Genomic DNA, 21,666 nt, shown 5'->3' with positions numbered 1-21,666 from the left:
GCTTCCGCTGTCAGCCCTAGCTTCTGCCAACCTAGCAGTTCAAAAACATGCAAGTGTGAGTAGATCAATAGGTACCGCTCCAGCGGGAAGGTAACGGCGCTCCATGCAGTCATGCCGGCCACATGACCTTGGAGGTGTCTACGGACAACGCTGGCTCTTCAGCTTAGAAATGGAGATGAGCACCACACCCCAGAGTCAGACATGACTGGACTTAATGTCAGGGGACTACCTTTACCTTTTTACCTTAATAACGAAATAATTACAAAATAAATTGAAAAAATTGTTTCGAATCTAATTTACTCTTTGCACTATTCCTGCATGGCTCAATACTGGATCGTAAGCTAATTTAAATACGAATTAATAACGAATTACGAAATTAACGAACGAAACCGCCCAAGCCCAGTGAATAGCCTTCTAATTTGATCTATCCTTGATCAAATAACTGATCCCTATTCTTTCCTCGACTAGTGATCTTAACAAGCCTCCTTTAGCCTTATCTGACTAAAGAAACTGGTCAGGTTTCTCCCTTCAGCCTTCCTAGACTGAAAAAACCTACAGCTATTCTCACACACTGCTCTCCCAGGCTTCTAAAGCTTCCACACTCCTCACAACTCTCAACTCAGACTGCCAACTCCGACTGCTAACTGAACTACTCCTTTCCAAAGACGCACATAACTTTTCCTTGCTTGGCTCCACCCACTTTCCACTCTCCTGCTAGCTTGCCTTGGTCTCCATGGCAACGCTGACTGTGGATTCAAACCAGCTACATCTAGTTTTAGCTACTGTTGCTAACACGAATATACTCTAACAGTTAAATACATACAAAGTATGTATTTAAGTATCAATGACTTCTGCACAGTTAGAATAATGGTTGAATCAGAGTTGGACAGTCTTATGTTGAATTACAGTTTTATGTAAATATTCAAAAACATTTAACCAACTGATGCCTCAATTAATGTAATTTTATTGGTATCTATTTTTATTTTGAAATTGACTTGTAAATATTCGGGTTGGCTTATACTCAAGTATATACGGGGTATATTTGGCTGGATATTAGGGCTGGGTAACCACGGAAAAATTTGTTTCTAAACTCGATTCGTTTTTAAGGGGTCCGTCACGTTTCGTTTCTTTAAAGAATTCCGAAATTTTCCTTTTAAAAATTTCGAAATATACGAAATTTCGTAAATTTCAAATCGATTCGTTAATGGCGGACGCGATTGCGCAATATGCTAAAAAAACCTCCAAATATGCTAAAAATATGCTGAAAAAAACCTCCAAATGGGACAGGAGGAACTTCTGAAGCTTCCCTCTCCCTCTGTTGTTGACTGTTGGTGTGATAAAACAAACAACAACTATAAAACTTGCACCAGGCATGCGAAAATAATTACAAAACAAACAATTTCGAAATAATTACGAAATAAATTGAAAAAATTGTTTCAAATCTATTTAACTCCTCACACTATTCCAAAATGGCTCAATATCGGATCGTAAGCTAATTTAAATACGAATTAATAACGAATTACGAAATTAACGAACGAAACCGCCCAGCCCTACTGGATATATATTTTAAAATATGTACCTGTTCTGACTTACAAACGCCTTCAGCTGTGTCTCAGGAGCGTGGCACTTTTCCTTGTTTGACCCAACAGAGAGATCTGTCCAAATAAACCTGTTGCACTTGATCTCCTCGCCTCTTAGACAGAAACCCCAGGGGTCCCGGGGTTGCTTTTTAAAGGGACACAGCAGGGGGTCCCAACAACACAGATTGACACAAGATGCTCACATACAAGAAGTCGGCAAACCTTTTTTGTGTGGCCGTAATTTCAGGACAACTGCCGATTGACACCCAACTCGGGGCAAGAGGACGCGGACAACGACGGCATTGGCGACCAATGTGATGATGACGCAGATGGTGACGGGATCAAGAACGTGGAGGTATGGCTAGCAAAAGGAGGCCAGGGTGCTGCTGGTTATGCCAATGGAAGAGGACTTTTACGAGGGCCATTTGGAGAGGGGTTGAGTGTCCTCTCTTGCTGTAGGGAAAACTACAACTCCCACTATGGTGAATTAGTCCCTTCAAACCCCTCCAGTAGGTTGAGTTAGCCATGGGGTTCTATGTGCCAAGTGTGGTCCATGTCAAGCATCGGTGGAAGTCACAGTTTCCCTGGTTGTGGGTGAACTATAACTCCCAGAAAGAAACCTCAGTTCCCCCCAAATCTCTCCAGTAATCAAATTTTGGCATATCAGGTCTGTGTGCTGAGTTTGGGCCAGATCCATGGTGTTTGGGTTCACAGTGCTCTCCAGATTTATAGTCCGTTTCGGTAGGCTCTCCGAAGTGCTTAGTGGTATCTTGACCCCATAACTCCTTTTTAACTCTTGCAGGACAATTGCCGGCTCTTCCCCAACAAGGACCAGCAGAATTCGGACACCGACTCCTTCGGCGACGCTTGCGACAGCTGCCCCAACGTCCCCAACAACGACCAGAAGGATACGGACGGCAACGGGGAGGGAGACGCTTGTGACAATGACATTGACGGCGACGGTGAGGAAGGAGGAATGAAAAAGTGGGGGTCAAGAAGCTGAGCTGTTGCAAAAGTAAATTCCTCAGGGGAGCATCATAAAACTGACAAGAAGGAAGAGAGGAAGGACAGGACATACTGACAAACCATTTAGGGCGCATGCGTGATTGTTAGTTTCCCAACACAAACATCTGACTTACATAAACATTCAACTTAAGAACAAACTGCACTCCCCCTTTCTAGGGATCCCCAACGGGCTGGACAACTGCCCCAAGGTGCCCAACCCATTGCAGACGGATCGGGACGAAGACGGCGTGGGGGACGCCTGCGACAGCTGCCCCGAGATGAGCAACCCCACACAGGTATGGGGAACATAGAGCGGGCCTGTGGTGAAGTGTGAATTTTAACCTGCACTTACGTATAATTATAGATAGGTGTTTAAAAGGGTATTTAAAATAGCATAACTGGGGGGAGGCATTTTGAAACGGTCAGTCTGTAGTCAGAGAACTGCAGGAAAGGCTGGTTCTACAGTGTTGAGAATCAGGGAAGCAGTCTGTAGTTAGGGAACTACAGGGAAAGACTGGTTCTACTGTGTTGAGAATCAGGAAGGTTTAGGCTTTTAGCCTGTGAGGTTTAGATAGGTCAAGTTGACTTATTTAGATTAGTAGTTAGTGTATGAGCAAAAAGGGGGAGAGAAACCCAGTAAGAATCTTTACTGCAACACAGATAACTTAGGGAAAGAATAAGCTAGCACCTGAAGTTATCTGTTAAAGAAAGAAACACATTTTGAAGAAAAATAAGAAGAAATGTGCCTCTAAGAGTTAAGAAACATTGAAACCATTAAGCTTTTTCTATACTTCAATAAACTTGTTACAGTTTCTCTTAAAGCCAAGTCTCTGTTTCAAATACTTTCAAGACAAGGAGCGCTACACATTGAAGAAAGGCCAACAAAGTATTGCAAGCTATTAACTGTGTTATCAATTTTGTAAATCCATTACAACTAGTAGGAGACCCCAATAAATCAGTGATGTCCCTACTGCTTCTTTACAAAGTCATCTTTACGAAGTGGTGGCATAGCTACAGGGCCAATATTTTGGATGGGGAGGAGCGTCAACTGGGGTCCAGATTGTGCCAATTGGGAGTCCTGGAAAGCTTGGTTTCAGAAAGTCAGAACGAGCGCTATCTTATATAGATATCTTATATTTCTTGCTGATGTTGTTCCAAAGTTGTAAATGAATGATAGATATTTTTCCAGCCTGAAACATCCTGGCTTAATCTCAGTTCCGGACACATGTTGACTCTCCTTAATTGGTGTTGGTAAACGTAAGGAGCCTTGTGTTGACTTCCTTCTTAACGTAAGGAACCTTGTAAACATTTCAACAACTTAAAGTGCTGTTGTCTCTGATAATATAAAAATGTTGTTTTTGACCAAAAGTTCAACAAGTCAGCAATGTTAACAGTTAATCATTGTCATAGTTCTCACCAGCAACTTCTAATTATAGTCCATGAATTTCATAGGTACCTGACAGGTTTGTAGGAAGAGGTACGGTCCTTCATATAACCTGAACCCATGCCCTATAGAACTTTGTAGGTCCAAAATCTGAATTGTTGGCAGCCAGTGTTGTATCTATGGGAATCCACTCCCCATAGACAACTCTACAATAATCTGTTACCAGGAGGACATAGGTGAAAATGGCTCATGGTCTCTTTCAGACAGATGCTGACAGTGACCTGGTGGGGGACATTTGCGACACCAATGAGGACAGGTAAGAAACAAATCGCTCGAATTGCAAGCCCGTTGCCACTGAAACTGATGAGAAAGCATATGTTGTTTAGTGGATGCTTAAGATGAATATGCTCGTGCATTAAATGGGATCAAACTATAGCAAAATGCGCTACACACGTAGCGGAGTTGAGTGCATGTGTGGTAGTAGTTTTTGGGCAGCAGGTGCATGGCAGCAGTGATGTGTATGTAGCATGACTGGTACACGAGCATCCTCACACAACTAAAGTCGGAAAGGTTTTATTGTGTAGTATGTATTATTGAATTCCTAAAACCCTCCAGGAGATAATTCAATGGGTTTATTTGATCTGCTCACCCTGCGGGGTGAACAGAAGAAAGGGCCACACAATATTGAGATGCAGCTCAGTTTTATGGTCAATACCTTGAGTATGTGCACAGGCTATTTTCTCCCAATTCCCCCAAAGACATCCAGTATGTCTCATCTCTATCTCTTCTTTTGTTCCCTTCTGGTGCCATCTCTTATCAGTATTTCCGTGCCTGCTTTTCCTCAGCAACCACTTCCCCTCCTGCATCTGTCCTCTCCTGTGCCTGCTTGCTACTAGGCATTTCCCTTTTGAACTTTCCACTTTTCTGAACTCTCTACTTTGGCTGGTAGTTTTCCACTCCGGGGCGTGTTGCCTTCATGGTTTGTAGGAAGGGTGGTCTCCCTTTCCTTTGCATCTTTGGCCACGTCCATTTTCAATTTGCCTCTTGCAGTGATGGGGATGGCCACCAGGACACCAAGGACAACTGCGCCGAGGTGCCCAACAGCTCCCAGCTCGATTCAGACAACGATGGACTCGGGGACGAGTGTGACAATGACGATGACAATGATGGTGTTCCTGACTACGTTGCCCCCGGCCCCGACAACTGCCGCCTGGTTGCCAACCCCAACCAGAAGGACTCTGATGGTGAGCCCCACCTGGACTCTGCCTTAGGATATGTGTTTCTCCTGAATGAGGAGTCTTCACGTGATCTTCCCTTACCACGCAGGTGACGGCGTGGGAGATGCCTGTGAGGAGGACTTCGACAATGACACGGTGGCTGACCCACTGGACGTCTGTCCAGAGAGCTCCGAGGTGACACTGACTGATTTCCGGGCCTACCAGACGGTCATCCTGGACCCTGAGGGAGATGCCCAGATAGATCCCAACTGGGTGGTGCTCAACCAGGTATGGAAAGAGAGAAATGGGGTGATGGAGTGCGGAGTGCCGTTGTGCATCGGGACATGCAATGGTATCATGAGGGTAGAAGGAAGAGTAAACACAAAAAACACCCTTGGTAGGTAGGCATATAAATTCCTGCTCTCACGGCCGCTTCCTCCAGCTGTGCGATGGGACAGACTGTCTCAAAGGCAAACAGCTAGTTCCGATCCAAAACCACTGCAGAGTCTTGGTCACAGTTAGCAGAGATTTCATATCACAGCCTCTGACCTTGAATAAGCACGCTTGAGCTCTTGGAGGTTTATTCTCCAGGCGTTGCTACATATAACTATTTACAGGATGGCTATTAGTATACACTCACACTCACGTGACGAGGATAGCGATGGGTTACAGATGTCGAGAACTCATGGTATTTAAGATGGCTGAGAGCAAATACATGGCAAAGAGGAAGGGCACAGATAAGCCACTCCCATTTTTCTCTCCGGGAATCACAGGAAATGGCTCGGCTCTCCCTCTAGAATCACATCTCTACTTTCTTAAACCTTTCTTACCCTTTCAGAACTGTGAACACATGTACATTAGAACTGTATTTTTCACACACTTGGAGGTACATGCAATGCGTTCCTATCTAACACAACATTTTTTCTACCTGACAAATGGGAAGTTCACCCCCTTGTTCTTGAGGGTCACGGCCTGACCTTTGACCCTTTGTCCACCCTCTTTTGTCCATCCCTCTTGCTTCTTCCCACTCCCTTCTCTTCCAGGGCATGGAGATCGTCCAGACAATGAACAGCGATCCGGGTTTGGCTGTGGGTAAGTGCGTGACACTCCGTCAATGTCCATTTTGGGGCACGATCCGCCATTCTGCGGGGTCGGGACCCTTCTCTTGGGTTTTGGTGTCCTGCTACGACAACAACAACAACAAAACTCTCCAACCATATTTGTATGCTGCAGTACCTTCCTCATCCTGTAGGTGGCAGACCTTCCCAATCACCGCATAGTTCTTCAGAGTGGTCAGGGAGGGAAGACTCCTACCAAAATAATTGCAAACGATCCATATCTCTCCCTCCATACCTATATCTATCCCTCCTCCTACCAAAATAATTGCGAATGATTCATATCTCTCCCCCTGTATTTGTATCCTGTAGTACCATCCTCATTCTGTAGGTGGCAGACCTTCCCTATCACTGATAGTTCTTCGGAATGATCAGGGAGAAAAGACTTCTACCAAAATAATCGTAAACAATCCATACCTCTCCCTCCATATTTGTATCCTGCAGTACCATCCTCATCCTGTAGGTGGCAGCCCTTCCCAATCACCACATAGTTCTTCAGAGTGGTCAGGGAGGGAAGACTCCTACCAAAATAATCACAAACGATCCATATCTCTCCCTCCATATTTGTATCCTGCGCTACCATCCTCATCCTGTAGGTGACAGACCTTCCCAACCACTGCATAGTTCTTCAGAGTGGTCAGGGAGGGAAGACTCCTACCAAAATAATTGCAAACAATCCGTATCTCTCCCCCAATATTTGTATCCTGCAGTACCATCCTCATCCTGTAGGTGGCAGACCTTCCCAATCACCGCATAGTTCTTCGGAGTGATCAGGGAGGGAAGACTCCTACCAAAATAATCGCAAATGATCCATATCTCTCCCTCTATATTTGTATTCTGTAGTACCATCCTCATCCTGTAGGTGGCAGACCTTCCCAATCACTGCATAGTTCTTCGGAGTGGTCAGGGAGGGAAGACTCCTACCAAAATAATCGCAAACGATCCATATCTCTCCCTCCATATTTGTATCCTGCACTACCATCTTCACTCCCTAGGTGGCAGACCTTTCCAATGACCACATAGTTCTTCGGAGTGGTCAGGGAGGGAAGACTCCTACCAAAATAATCACAAACGATCCATATCTCTCCCTCCATATTTGTATCCTGCGCTACCATCCTCATCCTGTAGGTGACAGACCTTCCCAACCACTGCATAGTTCTTCAGAGTGGTCAGGGAGGGAAGACTCCTACCAAAATAATTGCAAACAATCCGTATCTCTCCCCCAATATTTGTATCCTGCAGTACCATCCTCATCCTGTAGGTGGCAGACCTTCCCAATCACCGCATAGTTCTTCGGAGTGATCAGGGAGGGAAGACTCCTACCAAAATAATCGCAAATGATCCATATCTCTCCCTCTATATTTGTATTCTGTAGTACCATCCTCATCCTGTAGGTGGCAGACCTTCCCAATCACTGCATAGTTCTTCGGAGTGGTCAGGGAGGGAAGACTCCTACCAAAATAATCGCAAACGATCCATATCTCTCCCTCCATATTTGTATCCTGCACTACCATCTTCACTCCCTAGGTGGCAGACCTTTCCAATGACCACATAGTTCTTCAGAATGGTCAGGGAGGGAAGACTCCTACCAAAATAATCACAAATGATCCATATCTCTCCGACCATATTTGTATCCTGCACTACCATCCTCATCCTGCAGGTGGCAGACCTTTTCAATCACCACATAGTTCTTCGGAGTGGTCAGGGAGGGAAGACTCCTACCAAAATAATCGCAAACGATCCGTACCTCTCCCTCCATATTTGTATCCTGCAGTACCATCCTCATCCTGTAGGCAGGGGCGGCTCGTCCATTACGCGAAGTAAGCAGTTGCAGAACACTTTTTTTGCCAGGGGCGCAGAGGCGCCTCTGTAAATACCCCTCGACCGCCACTTGAGGAGCGCCCCCTCAGCTCACAACGGCCCTAGCAGTCCAGGGGGAGCCTCGGCTTTCTTGCCTCGCTGCCGGGCAATCCTCTTCCCAAAGGGGCCGGGCCCTTGAGCCTCGCCTCGCCTCGCCCCTCTCGTTAGCTGCTCCACCTGGTTAACCGGGTGCGCGAGCAGAGCCGGCGCTCAATCGTTCTCCGCATTCGATCCCTTCCCCATGACTGGCTCCCTTTCTCAATCCCCGGGCGCTCCACCCACCTCCTCTCCTCTCCCCAATCCGCGGGTGGGCCAAGGGGCGGAGCCGCCGCACCTGGCCTGCTTCGGGTCTGGAGGCATATCTGAAGACCCCAGTGTGTGCACCAAAAGTCGCCTCTTCTCCTGACTTTTCTCTTCAGCCATTGGGACCAAGAGAGAGAGAGAGAGAGAGAGAGAGAGAGAGAGAGCCCCTTTGGCTGGAGGTATCTCCCACCTCCGCTCCCTCCTTTGTTTTTGCACCTACCTTCAGGAAAGGTGGGCATCTCCACCTCTATCTATCTCTCTCTCTCGGTCCCAATGGCTGAGGAGAAAGTCAGGAGAAGAGGTGACTTCTGGTGCACACGCCGGGGTCTTCAGGCACGCCTCCGGACCCAAGCGGGCCAGGCAAGGGAGTAAGTGCGGCAAGTGTAGTTACTGGGATGTATAGTTCACCTACAATCAAAGAGCATTCTGAACTCCACAAATGATGGAATTGAACCAAATATGGCACACAGAACTCCCACGACGAACAGAAAATATATATCAATGATTGGTTGGGGGGGGGGGGGGTGCCAAAATACTGTTTGCTTACCGTTGAAAATTACCTAGGTCCACCTCTGCCTGTAGGTGACAGACCTTCCCAATCACCGCATAGTTCTTCGGAGTGATCAGGGAGGGAAGACTCCTACCAAAATAATTGCAAACGATCCATATCTCTCCCTCCATATTTGTATTCCGTAGTACCATCCTCATCCTGTAGGTGGCAGACCTTCCCAATCACTGCATAGTTATTGAAAGTGCTGCAATGGCATGGCATTTCTCAGGATTGCGTATTTGGCTGTTGACTCCAAAAACGTAGGCACGCCACATCATTGCCGGTCCTGTTTTATCGAGGGGTCGTTGCTCACGCTTTCCTCTCGGGTGGGTCTCTGTGGGGCAGGCTACACGGCCTTCAACGGGGTGGACTTCGAGGGCACCTTCCACGTCAACACGGCCACTGACGACGACTACGCGGGCTTCATCTTCGCCTACCAGGACAGCGCCAGCTTCTATGTCGTGATGTGGAAGCAAATGCAGCAGAAATACTGGCAGGTCACCCCTTTCCAAGCCGTGGCCGAACCGGGCCTCCAACTCAAGGTCCGCAATGGGGCCCCGAACACACCAAAAAGGGCTGGGGGGAGGAGGGGGCTCTAATGACAATTCTAATGAGACATGTATACGCAGGCGGTGAAGTCCAAAACGGGTCCCGGGGAGTACCTGCGCAACGCCTTGTGGCACACGGGCCACACTCCGGACCACGTGCGGCTGCTCTGGAAGGACCCCCGCAACACTGGGTGGAAGGACAAGACCTCCTACCGCTGGCGCCTCCTCCACCGGCCCCAAGTGGGCTACATACGGTGAGGAAGGGCTACCAAGCGGGGTCCCCGGGCCTTCAAAGCAGACATGGGTGGGAGACACGTTCCTACACACTTGGTTATGCATTCGTTCAAAAAGTGGAGGATTCCTTCCCTCCTTTTCTTACTTCTCTCTGTGTGTCCTTTCTTACTTTCCTCCTTCCCTTTTCCTCCTTTTTTCCTTCCTCCCTTCCTTTCTCCTTCCCTCTTTTTTCCTTCCTTCCTTCCTTCGTTCTTTCCTCCTTTTTTCTTTTCTCCCTCACTCTTTCCTTCCCTCTTTTTCATCCCTTTTTCCTTCTTTCCTTCCTTCCTTCTCTCTTTTTTCCTTTCTTCCTTCCTTCTTTCCTTCCTTCCTTCCTTTTCTTTTCTCCCTCACTCTTTCCTTCCCTCTTTTTCATCCCTTTTTCCTTCCTTCTTTCCTTCCTTCCTTCCTTCCTTCCTTCCTTCCTTCTCTCTTTTTCCTTCCTTCCTTCCTTCCTCCCTTTTCTTTTCTCCCTCACTCTTTCCTTCCCTCTTTTCATCCCTTTTTCCTTCCTTCCTTCCTTCCTTCCTTCCTTCCTTCCTTCCTTCTCTCTTTTTTCCTTCCTTCCTTCCTTCTTTCCTTCCTTCCTTCCTTCCTTCCTCCCTTTTCTTTTCTCCCTCACTCTTTCCTTCCCTCTTTTTCATCCCTTTTTCCTTCCTTCCTTCCTTCCTTCTCTCTTTTTTCCTTCCTTCCTTCCTTCCTTCCTTCCTCCCTTTTCTTTTCTCCCTCACTCTTTCCTTCCCTCTTTTCATCTCTTTTTCATCCCTTTCCCTTTCTTTCTTTCTTTCTTTCTTTCTTTCTTTTCTTTCTTTCTCCTTCCCTCTTTTTTCCTTCCTTCCTTCCTTCCTTCCATCCTCCCTCCCTTTTCTTTTCTCCCTCATTCTTTCCTTCCCTCTCTTTTTCATCCCTTTTTCCTCCTTTTTTCCTTCCTTCCTTCTTTCCTCCCTTTTTCTTTTCTCCCTCACTCTTTCCTTCCCTCTCTTTTTCATGCCTTTTTCATCCCCTTTTTCTTCCTTCCTTCCTTCCTTTCTTTTTCTTTCTCCTTCCCTCTTTTTTCCTTCCTTCCTTCTTTCCTTCCTTCCTCTTTCCCTTTTTCTTTTCTCCCTCACTCTCCTTTTCCCATCTTTCTCCCGCCCTCCTGTCCCTCTCTTTTCCTTCTCTTTCCTTTCTCCCTTTCTCCCTTTCCTTTTCTCCCTCCACCTTCCCCTTTCTTTTATTCCTCCCTTTATTTCTCCTTCTTCCTTCCCTCTTTTTCTTTTTCTCCCTCTCTCTTTTCTCCTTCTTCTTCCCCCCTCCCTCCCTTCTTTTCCCTCCTCTTTCCTTTTCCCTCCCTCCTGTCCCCTGTTTTTTCTTTCTCCCCCCTTCCTTTTTTCCTCTCTTATTTTTCTTTTCTCTCTCCCTCCCTTTCCCCCTCTTTTTCTCCTTCTTTCTCCTTCCTACCCTCCCTCTTTGTCCCTTCTTTTTCCTTCCTCTCTCCCTCCCATCTTTACCTTTTTGGCCTCTTTCCTTCCTCTTTTTTCCTTCCCTCCTTCCTCCCTCGCTTTCCATTTCTCCCTCCCTTTCCCCTCTCTTTTCCCTTTCTCTCTCCCTCGTTTTTCTTTCTTTTTTCTTCCTCCCTCCCTCCTTTGCCCCCTTTTTCCTCCCTTCCTTTTCTCCCTCCCTCCTTTCCTCCCTCTTTTCCCTCCTTCCTTCCTCTCTTCCTTTCTATTTCTCCCTCCCTTTCCCCTCTCTTTTCCCTTTCTTTCTCCCTCATTTTTCTTTCTTTTATCTTCCTCCCTCCCTCCTTTTTCCCTCCCTTCCTTTCCTCCTTCTCTCCTTCCGTCCCTCTTTCCCCTCCTCCCTCCCTTTCTATTTCTCCCTCCTTTCTCCCTCATTTTCCCTCTCTTTTCCCTTTCTTTCTCCCTCGTTTTTCTTTCTTTTTTCTTCCTCCCTCCCTCCCTCCTTTTCCCTTTTTCTTCCTCCCTTCCTTTCCTCCCTCTTTTCACTCCTCCCTCCCGTCCTTTCTTTCTCCCTCTCTTTTTCCTTTCTCCTTCCTTCCTTCCCCCCTTTCCCTTTCTCCTTCCCTCATTCCTTCCCTCTCTTTTCCCTCCCCTTCTTCCTCCCTCCCTCCTTTTCCTTTCCTTCCCCGGACAGGTGGCGCATGGATAGCAAGCTCAGTGGGCTGCACTAATGGCCTTTGCGGGCCGCATGTGTCCCGCGGGCTGTAGGTTGTGCAGCCCTGGTCTGGAGGGACGTAGAGATGAAGCTGGGTGGCCATCTGTTGGGAAGGCTTGCGTGGTGCCAGAAGGGGGTTGGACTGGATGACCTTTTAGGGTCCCTTCCAACTCTAGGATCCGATAGCCAATTGGCTCTTATTATGCATGAAAGCCTTTCTGGCTTGGCCCTCCTTGCCCTGCGCTCCTAGGAGGCCCCTTCCCTGTGATTGGGGGGGGGGTGTTGTTTCCCCGGCAACCGTCCCACCCCCCTCCCCCTGCCAATCACCCCCTCCGCTTGGGCCCCAAGGGCTATTGTCCTGGTTGCCATAGTGACCCAGAGCCAGCTTGGAATGCTTTGGCCCTTTTTTCCCTTCCTGGAGCCAAAAGAGAAGAGGGCGGACAATGGGCCGAGGCAGGCCGTGGGGGGGGGGGGGGGGAGCCAAGCCTGGGAACTGGGCATTCCAGGAGGGGCGCCCCTCACAACGAATCCCAGAGTTGGAAGGGGCCCCAAAGAAGGCCATCCAGTCCAACCCCCTTCTGCCATTATATACATACATATGTATATAATATGTGTGTGTGTGTGTGTGTGTATATATACACATACATATATATATATATAACCCTAGAGTTGGAAAGAGTCCCAAAGAAGGCCATCCAGTCCCAACCCCCTTCTGCCAGGCAAGAAGACACTATTCGATCCCTCCTGGCAGATGGCCATCCAGACTCTATTTAAAGACCTCCAGAGAAGGAGATAGATAGATGGATGGATGGATGGATGGATGGATAGATAGATAGATAGATAGATAGATAGATAGATAGATAGATATTGTAGGGTTAGAAGAGACCCCCCAAAGAGGACCATCTAGTCCAACCTTCTGCCAGGAAAAAAGACACCATTCGATCCCTCCTGATAGATGGCCATACAGCCTCTGCTTAAAGACCCCCAGAGAAGGTAATAGATAGATGGATGGATGGATGGATGGATAGATAGATAGATAGATAGATAGATAGATAGAATCCCAGAGTTGGAAGGGCCCCCAAAGGTAGCCATCCAGTTCCAACCCCCTTCTGCCAGGCAAGAAGACACAATTCGATCCCTCCTGACAGATGGCCATCCGGCCTCTGCTTTAAGACCCCCAGAGGAGGTGATAGATGGATGGATGGATAGATAGGAAGGTAGATAGATAAAATCCCAAAGTTGGAAGGGGCCCCAAAGGCAGCCATCCAATCCCAACCCCCTTCTGCCAGGCAAGAAGACACTATTCGATCCCTCCCAGCAGATGGCCATCCAGCCTCTGCAGAAAGACCTCCAGAGAAGGTGATAGACAGATAGAGAGAGAGAGAGAGAGAGAGAGAGAGAGGTGGATGGAAAGATAGATAGATAGATAGATATTGTAGGGTTACAAGAGACCCCCAAAGAGGGCCATCTAGTCCAGCCTTCTACCAGGAAAAAAAAGACACCATTCAATCCCTCCTGATAGATGGCCATCCAGCCTCTGCTTTAAGACCCCCAGAGGAGGTGATAGATGGATGGATGGATGGATGGATGGATAGATTGATAGATAGATAGATAGATAGATAGGAAGGTAGATAGATAAAATCCCAAAGTTGGAAGGGGCCCCAAAGGCAGCCATCCAATCCCAACCCCCTTCTGCCAGGCAAGAAGACACTATTCGATCCCTTCCAGCAGATGGCCATCCAGCCTCTGCAGAAAGACCTCCAGAGAAGGTGATAGACAGAGAGAGAGAGAGAGAGAGAGGTGGATGGAAAGATAGATAGATAGATATTGTAGGGTTACAAGAGACCCCCAAAGAGGGCCATCTAGTCCAACCTTCTGCCAGGGAAAAAAGACACCATTCAATCCCTCCTGATAGATGGCCATACAGCCTCTGCTTAAAGACCCCCAGAGATGGTAATAGATAGATGGATGGATGGATGGATGGATGGCTAGATAGCTAGATAGAATCCCAGAGTTGGAAGGAGTCTCAAAGAAGGCCATCCAGTCCAAACCCCCTTCTGCCAGGCGAGAAGACACTATTCGATCCCTCCCAACAGATGGCCATCCAGCCTCTGCATAAAGACCTCCAGAGAAGGTGATAGATAGATAGACAGATAGATAGATAGATAGATAGATAGATAGATAGATAGGCAGAGAAGATACCCCCAAAGAGAGCCATCCAGACCACTCCCCTTCTGACATGTGAGAATACACCATTCGATCCCTCCTGACAGATGGACATCCAGCCTCTGCTTAAAGACCTCCAGATAAGGTGATAGATACATAGGCAGATAGGGAAGAGACCCCAAAAGAGAGCAATCCAGTCCAAACCCCTTCTGCCAGGAAAAAAGACACAATTCGATCCCTCCCAACAGATGGCCATCCAGCCTCTTCTTAAAGACCTCCAAAGAAGGTGATAGATAGATAGATAGATAGATAGATAGATAGATAGATAGATAGGAGACCCCTAAAGAGGGCCATCCAGTCCCAACCCCCTTCTGCCAGGAAAAAAGACACAATTCAATCTCCCCCAACAGATGGCCATCCAGCCTCTGCTTAAAGACCTCCAGGGAAGGAGATAGATAGATAGATAGATAGATAGATAGATAGATAGATAGATTTGTTAGAAGAGACCCCCAATAGCCATCCAGTCCAACCCCCTTCTGCCAGGATAAAAAAAAGACATAATTCGACCCCTCCCAACAGATGGCCATCCAGCCTCTTTTTATAGACTTCCAGAGAAGGAGATAGATAGATAGATAGATAGATAGATAGATAGATGGATAGATAGAATATACCGTGACCCCCACTTCTTTCCCCCCTCCTTTTCAGGGTGCTGCTCTATGAGGGCCCCCAACTGGTGGCCGACTCCGGTGTGGTCATTGACACCACCATGCGAGGCGGGCGCCTCGGCGTTTTCTGCTTCTCCCAGGAAAACATCATCTGGTCCAACCTGCAATATCGCTGCAACGGTGAGTCCCGTGAGAGCAAGAGGATATTTGGGGGGGGGGGGGGGAGGGAGGACAGTACAACTCAAAGGTATTATGGGAGGGGGGGGGCTGTGAGAAGGCTTCCCAACAAAGGTCCCATGGGGGGGGGGGCAAAAGACCCATATGATTATCTATTACATTATTATATTAATTATATTATTTTTTCTTATTACTATTATGTTATTTGGAGGGAGAACAAAGGATGATGGATTGAGAGAGGGTTGATGGAAGGATGGAGGAGGGATGATGGAGGGGCGGGTGGATGAGGGAGGGATGGATAGAGGGATGATGGACAGATGGACGGATGAAGGATAGATTGATAGATGGAGGGATGATGGAGGGAGAGATGGATCGATGGATGGATGGATGGACGGATGAGAGAGGAATGGATGGAGGGATGATGGATGGATGGATGAATGATGGACAGATGGACGGATGAGGGATAGATAGATAGATAGATAGATAGATGGATGGATGATGGAGGGAATGATGGATGGATGATGGATGGATGGAGAGATGATGGAGGAATGGATGGAGGGATGATGGATGGAGGGATGAATGATGGACAGATGGACAGATGAGGGATTGATTGATAGAGGGATGATGGAGGGAGAGATGGATGGATGGATGATGGACGGATGAGAGAGGAATGGATGGAGGGATGATGGAGTGATGGAAGGACAGATGAATGGATGATGGACGGATCAGGGATGGATAAATGGAGGGATGGATGATGGAGGAATGGATGGATGAGAGATCAATAGATGGAGGGATGAGGGAAGAATGGATGATGGCCAAATGAGGAAGGAATGGATGGATGAGGGAGGAATGGATGGAGGAATAATGAAGGAATGATGGAGGGACAGATAGATGGAGGGATGGACAGATGGATGGATGATGGATGGACAGATGGATGGATGAATGATGGATGGATGAGGGAGGAATGGATGGAGGGATGATGTGGATGGATGGATGGAGAAGAGATGGAGGGATGGATGAATGAATGTATGGATGGAGGGATTATATTATATTACACACACACACACATATATGATAGTTCGTATATATATTAATTTTGTTATTATGTTATTTGGAGGGATGATGATGGAAGGATGAGGGATGGAGGGATGATGGGATGGATGGATGGATGATGGACATATGAGGGAGGAATGGATAGAGGGAGGATAGACTTGTGATGGAGAGATGATGGAGGAATGGATGAAGGGATGATGGATTTGTGATGGAGGGCTGGCTGGCTGGATGGATTGAGGAATGATTAGATAGATAGATAGATAGATAGATAGATAGATAGATAGATAGAATTTTGAGGAATGATGATGATGGAGGGATGGAGAAGAGTTGATGGAGGGATGACCACTGAAGCAGTGTAGAATTGCCCCCCCCCCCCCTTTGCAGGGCCAATGCACCACTGGACTAGCCATGGGCCAACCTTCTCTCCAGCCCCACCGTCATGCTGCTAAAGGTTTTCCAGAATCTGATGCGTTCCTCTTTCTCTCTGCAGACACCATCCCAGCGGACTTTGAGCCATTCCGCAGGGTTTTACTCGAGAGGCCCTGAAGGAGAGCGGCCAGAGCGCCCACCACAGACTGGACCACGGGGACACCTCTGTGGGCCCCAGTGGTCCGAAGCCCCCAGCGAAGCAGCCGCTTGGCCATTCCGGCGGAGGGAGGGGGAGGATGGGGGGCCCAGTCCCACAAAGGCACGGGTTTCTCCAGGTTTCTCCGGGGTTCCCTCTCAGCCTTTTGGGGGGAAAGACAGATTCACCAATAAAACTTCGGCTCTTTTTCTAATAATTGACGTGGATCTGCATTGTGGGGAGAGCAGGGAAGGGGCTCCGGACCTCCGCCCTCACTCACTGAGGTTTTGGGGTTTCTTCCAAACCCATTTTGCTTTGGGAACATTCCAGATTTTCACTTTCTCTATCACTCTATCACTCTCTGTATCATTCTATCTACCTATCTATCTATCTGTTACTCCATCTATCACACTATCACTTTCTCTATCACTCCATCTCTTTTATTATCACTCTCTATCATTCCATCTATGACTCTATCACTTTATCTATCACTCCATCTCTTTTATTATCACTCTCTATCATTCCATCTATCTATCTATCTATCTATCTATCTATCTATCTATCTATCTGTTACTCCATCTATCACTCTATCACTTTCACTATCACTCCATCTCTTTTATTATCACTCTGTCATTCCATCTATCTATCAATCACTTTCACTATCACTCCATCTCTTTTATTATCACTCTCAATCATTCCATCTATCACTCTATCACTTTCACTATCACTCCATCTCTTTTATTATCACTCTCTATCATTCCATCTATGACTCTATCACTTTATCTATCACTCCATCTCTTTTATTATCACTCTCTATCATTCCATCTATCTATCTATCTATCTATCTATCTATCTGTTACTCCATCTATCACTCTATCACTTTATCTATCACTCCATCTCTTTTATTATCACTCTGTCATTCCATCTATCTATCACTCTATCACTTTCACTATCACTCCATCTCTTTTATTATCACTCTCAATCATTCCATCTATCACTCTATCACTTTCACTATCACTCCATCTCTTTTATTATCACTCTCTATCATTCCATCTATCTCTATCTATCTATCTATCTATCTATCTATCTTTCTATCTATCACTCTATCACTTTATCTGTCACTCCATCTCTTTTATTATCACTCTATCATTCCATCTATCTATCTATCTATCCATCCATCCATCCATCCATCCATCTATCTATCACTCTATCACTTAATCTATCACTACATCTCTTTTATTATCACTATCATTCCATTTATCTATCTATCTATCACTCTATCACTCTATCACTTAATCTATCACACTATCATTCTCTCTATCACTTTGTCTCACTGTATATTTCTATCATTATTACTCCATCTATTTATCTATCACTCTCTCAATCTATCACTATGACTCCGTTGATCACTCTATCATTCTCACTCTCACTATCAGTCCATCTATCTTTCACTATCACTATCTATCACTTTATCTGTCTATCAGTCTATCACTCCACCTATCACGCTATCATTCTCTCTATCACTATCAGTCTATCACTTTCTGTCTCTTTCACTCTATCTATCACTATCACTCCATCTATTTTATATATCACTCTATCACTCTCTCTACTATTCTGTTACTATCACTCTATCACTATAACTATCACTCTATCATTCTCTCCATCTCTCTCTATCATTCTATCTATGTATCTATCACTCTCTCTATCAGTCAATCAATCAATCAATCAATCCATCAGTCTGTCACACTATATCACACAATCTATCTATCACTATCATTCGATCTATCACACTATCATTCTCTTTATCACTATCAGTCTTTCACTTTCTGTCTCTATCACTCTATCTCTTTATCACTATCTATTTATATATCATTCTATCACTCTCTTTATTATTGTATTACTATCACTCTATCACTATCACTCTATCTATATATCTACCTATCTTTTCTTCCCTCTCTGGCAGTCTTTAAGCAGAGGCTGGATGGCCATCTGCTGGGAGGGATCAAATTGTGTCTTCCTTTGGACTGGATGGCCTTCGGGGTGTGTTCCAACTCTGGGATTGTTTGATTTGCAATGCAATAATTGGAAATTGATTTTCCGGCAACGAATCCCTTTTTCTGAGGGATGTCCAAGGATGACCCCCAATGTCCAAGGATGACCCCCCAGTCCCGGCCCCCTCTCTTTGCCTCCATCCCTGGGACCTGTTTGCAGTCTGGAGAGCCCACTCCCCTCGTTGTCGTGCCTGGGCGGCTCCTGGTGTGTGTTGTGGGGGTGCCTTGTTGCGCGGAGTTGGGCCCGAGGGGCCGGAGGCCGGGACAAGTGCAATATTTGGAGCCGGACACACAACACTGCACTCCGCCCCATCCCTCCGGCCGGACAGGATCCGATGCGCCTTGGCTCTCTTCCAAAGGAGACCCAGTTGGGAGTCCCAGGCTCCTGGGAAGGAAGGAAGGAAGGAAGGAAGGAAGGAAGGAAGGAAGGGAGCAAGGGAAGGAAGAGAAGGAGGAAAGGGAGGAAGGAAGGAGGAAGGGAAATATGGATGGACAGAAGGAGGAAAGGAAGGAATTGAGCGAAAGAAGACAGGAAGGACGGATGGACAGAAGGAACGAAGGAGGGAGGGAAGAAAGGAAGAGAAGGGGGAAAGGAAGAGAAGGAGGGAAGAAAGGAATGGAGGAAAGGAGGACAGGAGGACGGATGTCCAGAAGGAAGGAAGGAAGGAAGGAAGGAGCAAGCGAAGGAAGGAAGAGAAAGAGGAAAGGAAGGAAGGATAGAAGGAGTGGGGAAAGGAAGAGAAGGAGGAAAGGAAGGAATGGAGGGAAGAAAGACAGGAGGACGGATGGCCAGAAGGAAGGAAGGAGTGAGGAAAGGAGGAAAGGAAGGAAGGAGTGAGGGAAGGAAGGAAGGAAAGGAGGGGAGGAAGGACAGAAGGAGGGAGAGAAGGGAAAAGGATTAGAAGGAAGGAAGGAAGGAAGGAAAGAAGGTAGGGAAGGAAAGAAAGAAGAGCGGAGGGAAAGAAGGAAGGAAGAAGTGAGAGAAGGAAGGAAGGAAAGGAGGGGAGGAAGGACAGAAGGAGGGAGAGAGGGGAAAATGATCAGAAGGAAGGAAAGAAAGAAAGAAAGAAGAGAGAGGGAAGGAAGGTAAAAAGAAGGGAAGGAAAGCAGTGAAGAAAGGGAGGGAGAGAAGGAAAGAAATAAGGAAAGGAAGGAAGGACAGAAGGAGGAAGGAAGGAAAGTAAGTAAGAAAGAAGATGGGAAAGAAGAAATGAAGGGAAAAGGGCAGAAAGGAAGGAGGAAAGGAAGGAAGGAAAGAAGAAGGGAGAGGGGGAAGGAAGGAATGTAGGGCGAAGGGAAGGAAAGCAGCAAAGAAAGTGAGGGAAGGAAGGGAAGAAGAAAAGGAAGGGAAGGAAGGACAGAAGGAGGAAGGAAAGAAAGTAAGAAAGAAGATGGGAAAGAAGAAATGAAGGGGAAAAGGGAAGAAAGGAAGGAGGAAAGGAAGGAAGGAAAGAAGAAGGGAGAGAGGGAAGGAAGGAATGTAGGATGAAGGGAAGGAAATCAGCAAAGAAAGGGAGGGAAGGAAGGACAGAAGGAGGAAGGAAGGAAAGAAAGAAGGAAGAAAGGAAGATGGGAAAGAAGGATCGAAGAAAAGAAGGGAGGAAAGGAAGGAAGGAGGAAGGAAAGAATGGACAGAAGGAAGGGAGGAGGAAAAGAAGGAAAGAAGAGAAGGAAGGAGGAAGGGAGGACGGGCGGACAGAAAGAGGGAAGGAAGGAGGAAAAGAAAGACAGTGCTTGCCTTATTGTCCAGTCCTTTGCTCGGTGTCTGCTCCCACAGGACCCAAGGCAGGTTCACATCCCTTTGAACACACACACAAACACACACAAAAGTTATCACAATCCAAGATCCGCCACAAGACCCTTCAAGCCATTGCAAGGTGGTTGCAAAAATCCCCCAAAGCTAAGAAAGTTCTCAAGTTTGACCCGGTGGCAGACCCAGAGCCCATTCCCCCTGCAAGGCTGGCCCATGGGCCAAGGGACCCCCAAGCAAGCAAGCCGGAGCCCCTTGCAGGTCCCTCAGAAGGCTGGAACTGGACGCCGTCCCCTCCCGCCTGTCCGAGGCACTCCAGGGTCCCCTTGGCAACGGGTGTCCCGGCAACGGCGGTCAAGGGAATGCCAAGCAAGCGGAGTGGCCAAAGGCACAAAGCAGGGAAGGCCACCCGGCCCGAGCCAGAAAGAACTCCAGGCTGGACATCTCCAAATGGGCCTTCGGACACTCTCCATCTTTGGAGGACTTTGGGTTGCAGGACATCTCTCTGGGGTTGCTCCTAAATCTCCTATCAAGACATTGGAGGGGGTGGACTAGATGGCCAAGAGGGCCCTTCCATAGGATTCTGGTCATTCACACCTGAAACAGTCCCTTCGTGGTCGCCAATTGTTGTTGGGTTTCTTGAAAGGCTCCATATGCATTAATGTATATTATTACTATTAAGGGCAAGATGGATGGATGGCATCCTTGAAGTGACTTTACTGACCTTGAAGGAGCTGGGGGTGGTGATGGCCGACAGGGAGCTCTGGCGTGGGCTGGTGCATGAGGTCACCTAGAGAAGGGAATGATGCTGGGGAAAGTGGAAGGCAAAAGGAAGAGGGGCCGACCAAGGGCAAGATGGATGGATGGCATCCTTGAAGTGACCGGACTGACCTTGAAGGAGCTGGGGGTGGTGACGGCCGACAGGGAGCTCTGGCGTGGGCTGGTCCATGAGGTCCCAAAGAGTCGGAGACGACTGAACGAATGAACAACAACAACAAATACTATTACTACTACTAATTAATATATACTAATATAATATAATTGGTCATGACAACTGAACGAAGTAACAACAACAACAAATACTATTACTACTACTAATTAATATATACTAATATAATATAATTAATATATACTGATTAATATATTATATTAATTAATATATACTAATTAATATATACTAATATAATATAATTGGTCATGACAACTGAACGAAGTAACAACAACAACAAATACTATTACTACTACTAATT

At 46.9% G+C, this 21,666-nt stretch overlaps 1 protein-coding gene across 1 annotated transcript in view; it reads left to right on the top strand.

Annotated features, from left to right (window-relative positions):
- The window catches only part of THBS3 (thrombospondin 3), a 32,688-nt gene extending 15,856 nt beyond the window's left edge, over window positions 1-16,832 (top strand). The window contains exons 13-23 of the mRNA XM_067472308.1: window positions 1,828-1,935; window positions 2,383-2,542; window positions 2,763-2,881; window positions 4,233-4,285; window positions 5,020-5,213; window positions 5,296-5,474; window positions 6,230-6,278; window positions 9,360-9,556; window positions 9,644-9,816; window positions 14,861-15,000; window positions 16,541-16,832. Of these exons, the coding sequence (XP_067328409.1) occupies window positions 1,828-1,935; window positions 2,383-2,542; window positions 2,763-2,881; window positions 4,233-4,285; window positions 5,020-5,213; window positions 5,296-5,474; window positions 6,230-6,278; window positions 9,360-9,556; window positions 9,644-9,816; window positions 14,861-15,000; window positions 16,541-16,596 (1,428 nt within the window). The 3' untranslated portion in view covers window positions 16,597-16,832. The remainder of the gene's footprint in view (window positions 1-1,827; window positions 1,936-2,382; window positions 2,543-2,762; window positions 2,882-4,232; window positions 4,286-5,019; window positions 5,214-5,295; window positions 5,475-6,229; window positions 6,279-9,359; window positions 9,557-9,643; window positions 9,817-14,860; window positions 15,001-16,540) is intronic.
- The last annotated feature ends 4,834 nt before the right edge of the window (window positions 16,833-21,666 follow it).

The sequence above is a fragment of the Anolis sagrei genome, chromosome 12, assembly GCF_037176765.1.
Source record: "Anolis sagrei isolate rAnoSag1 chromosome 12, rAnoSag1.mat, whole genome shotgun sequence".
Classification (NCBI taxonomy): Eukaryota; Metazoa; Chordata; class Lepidosauria; order Squamata; family Dactyloidae; genus Anolis; species Anolis sagrei.
This window is presented reverse-complemented; position numbering and strand designations above follow the sequence as displayed.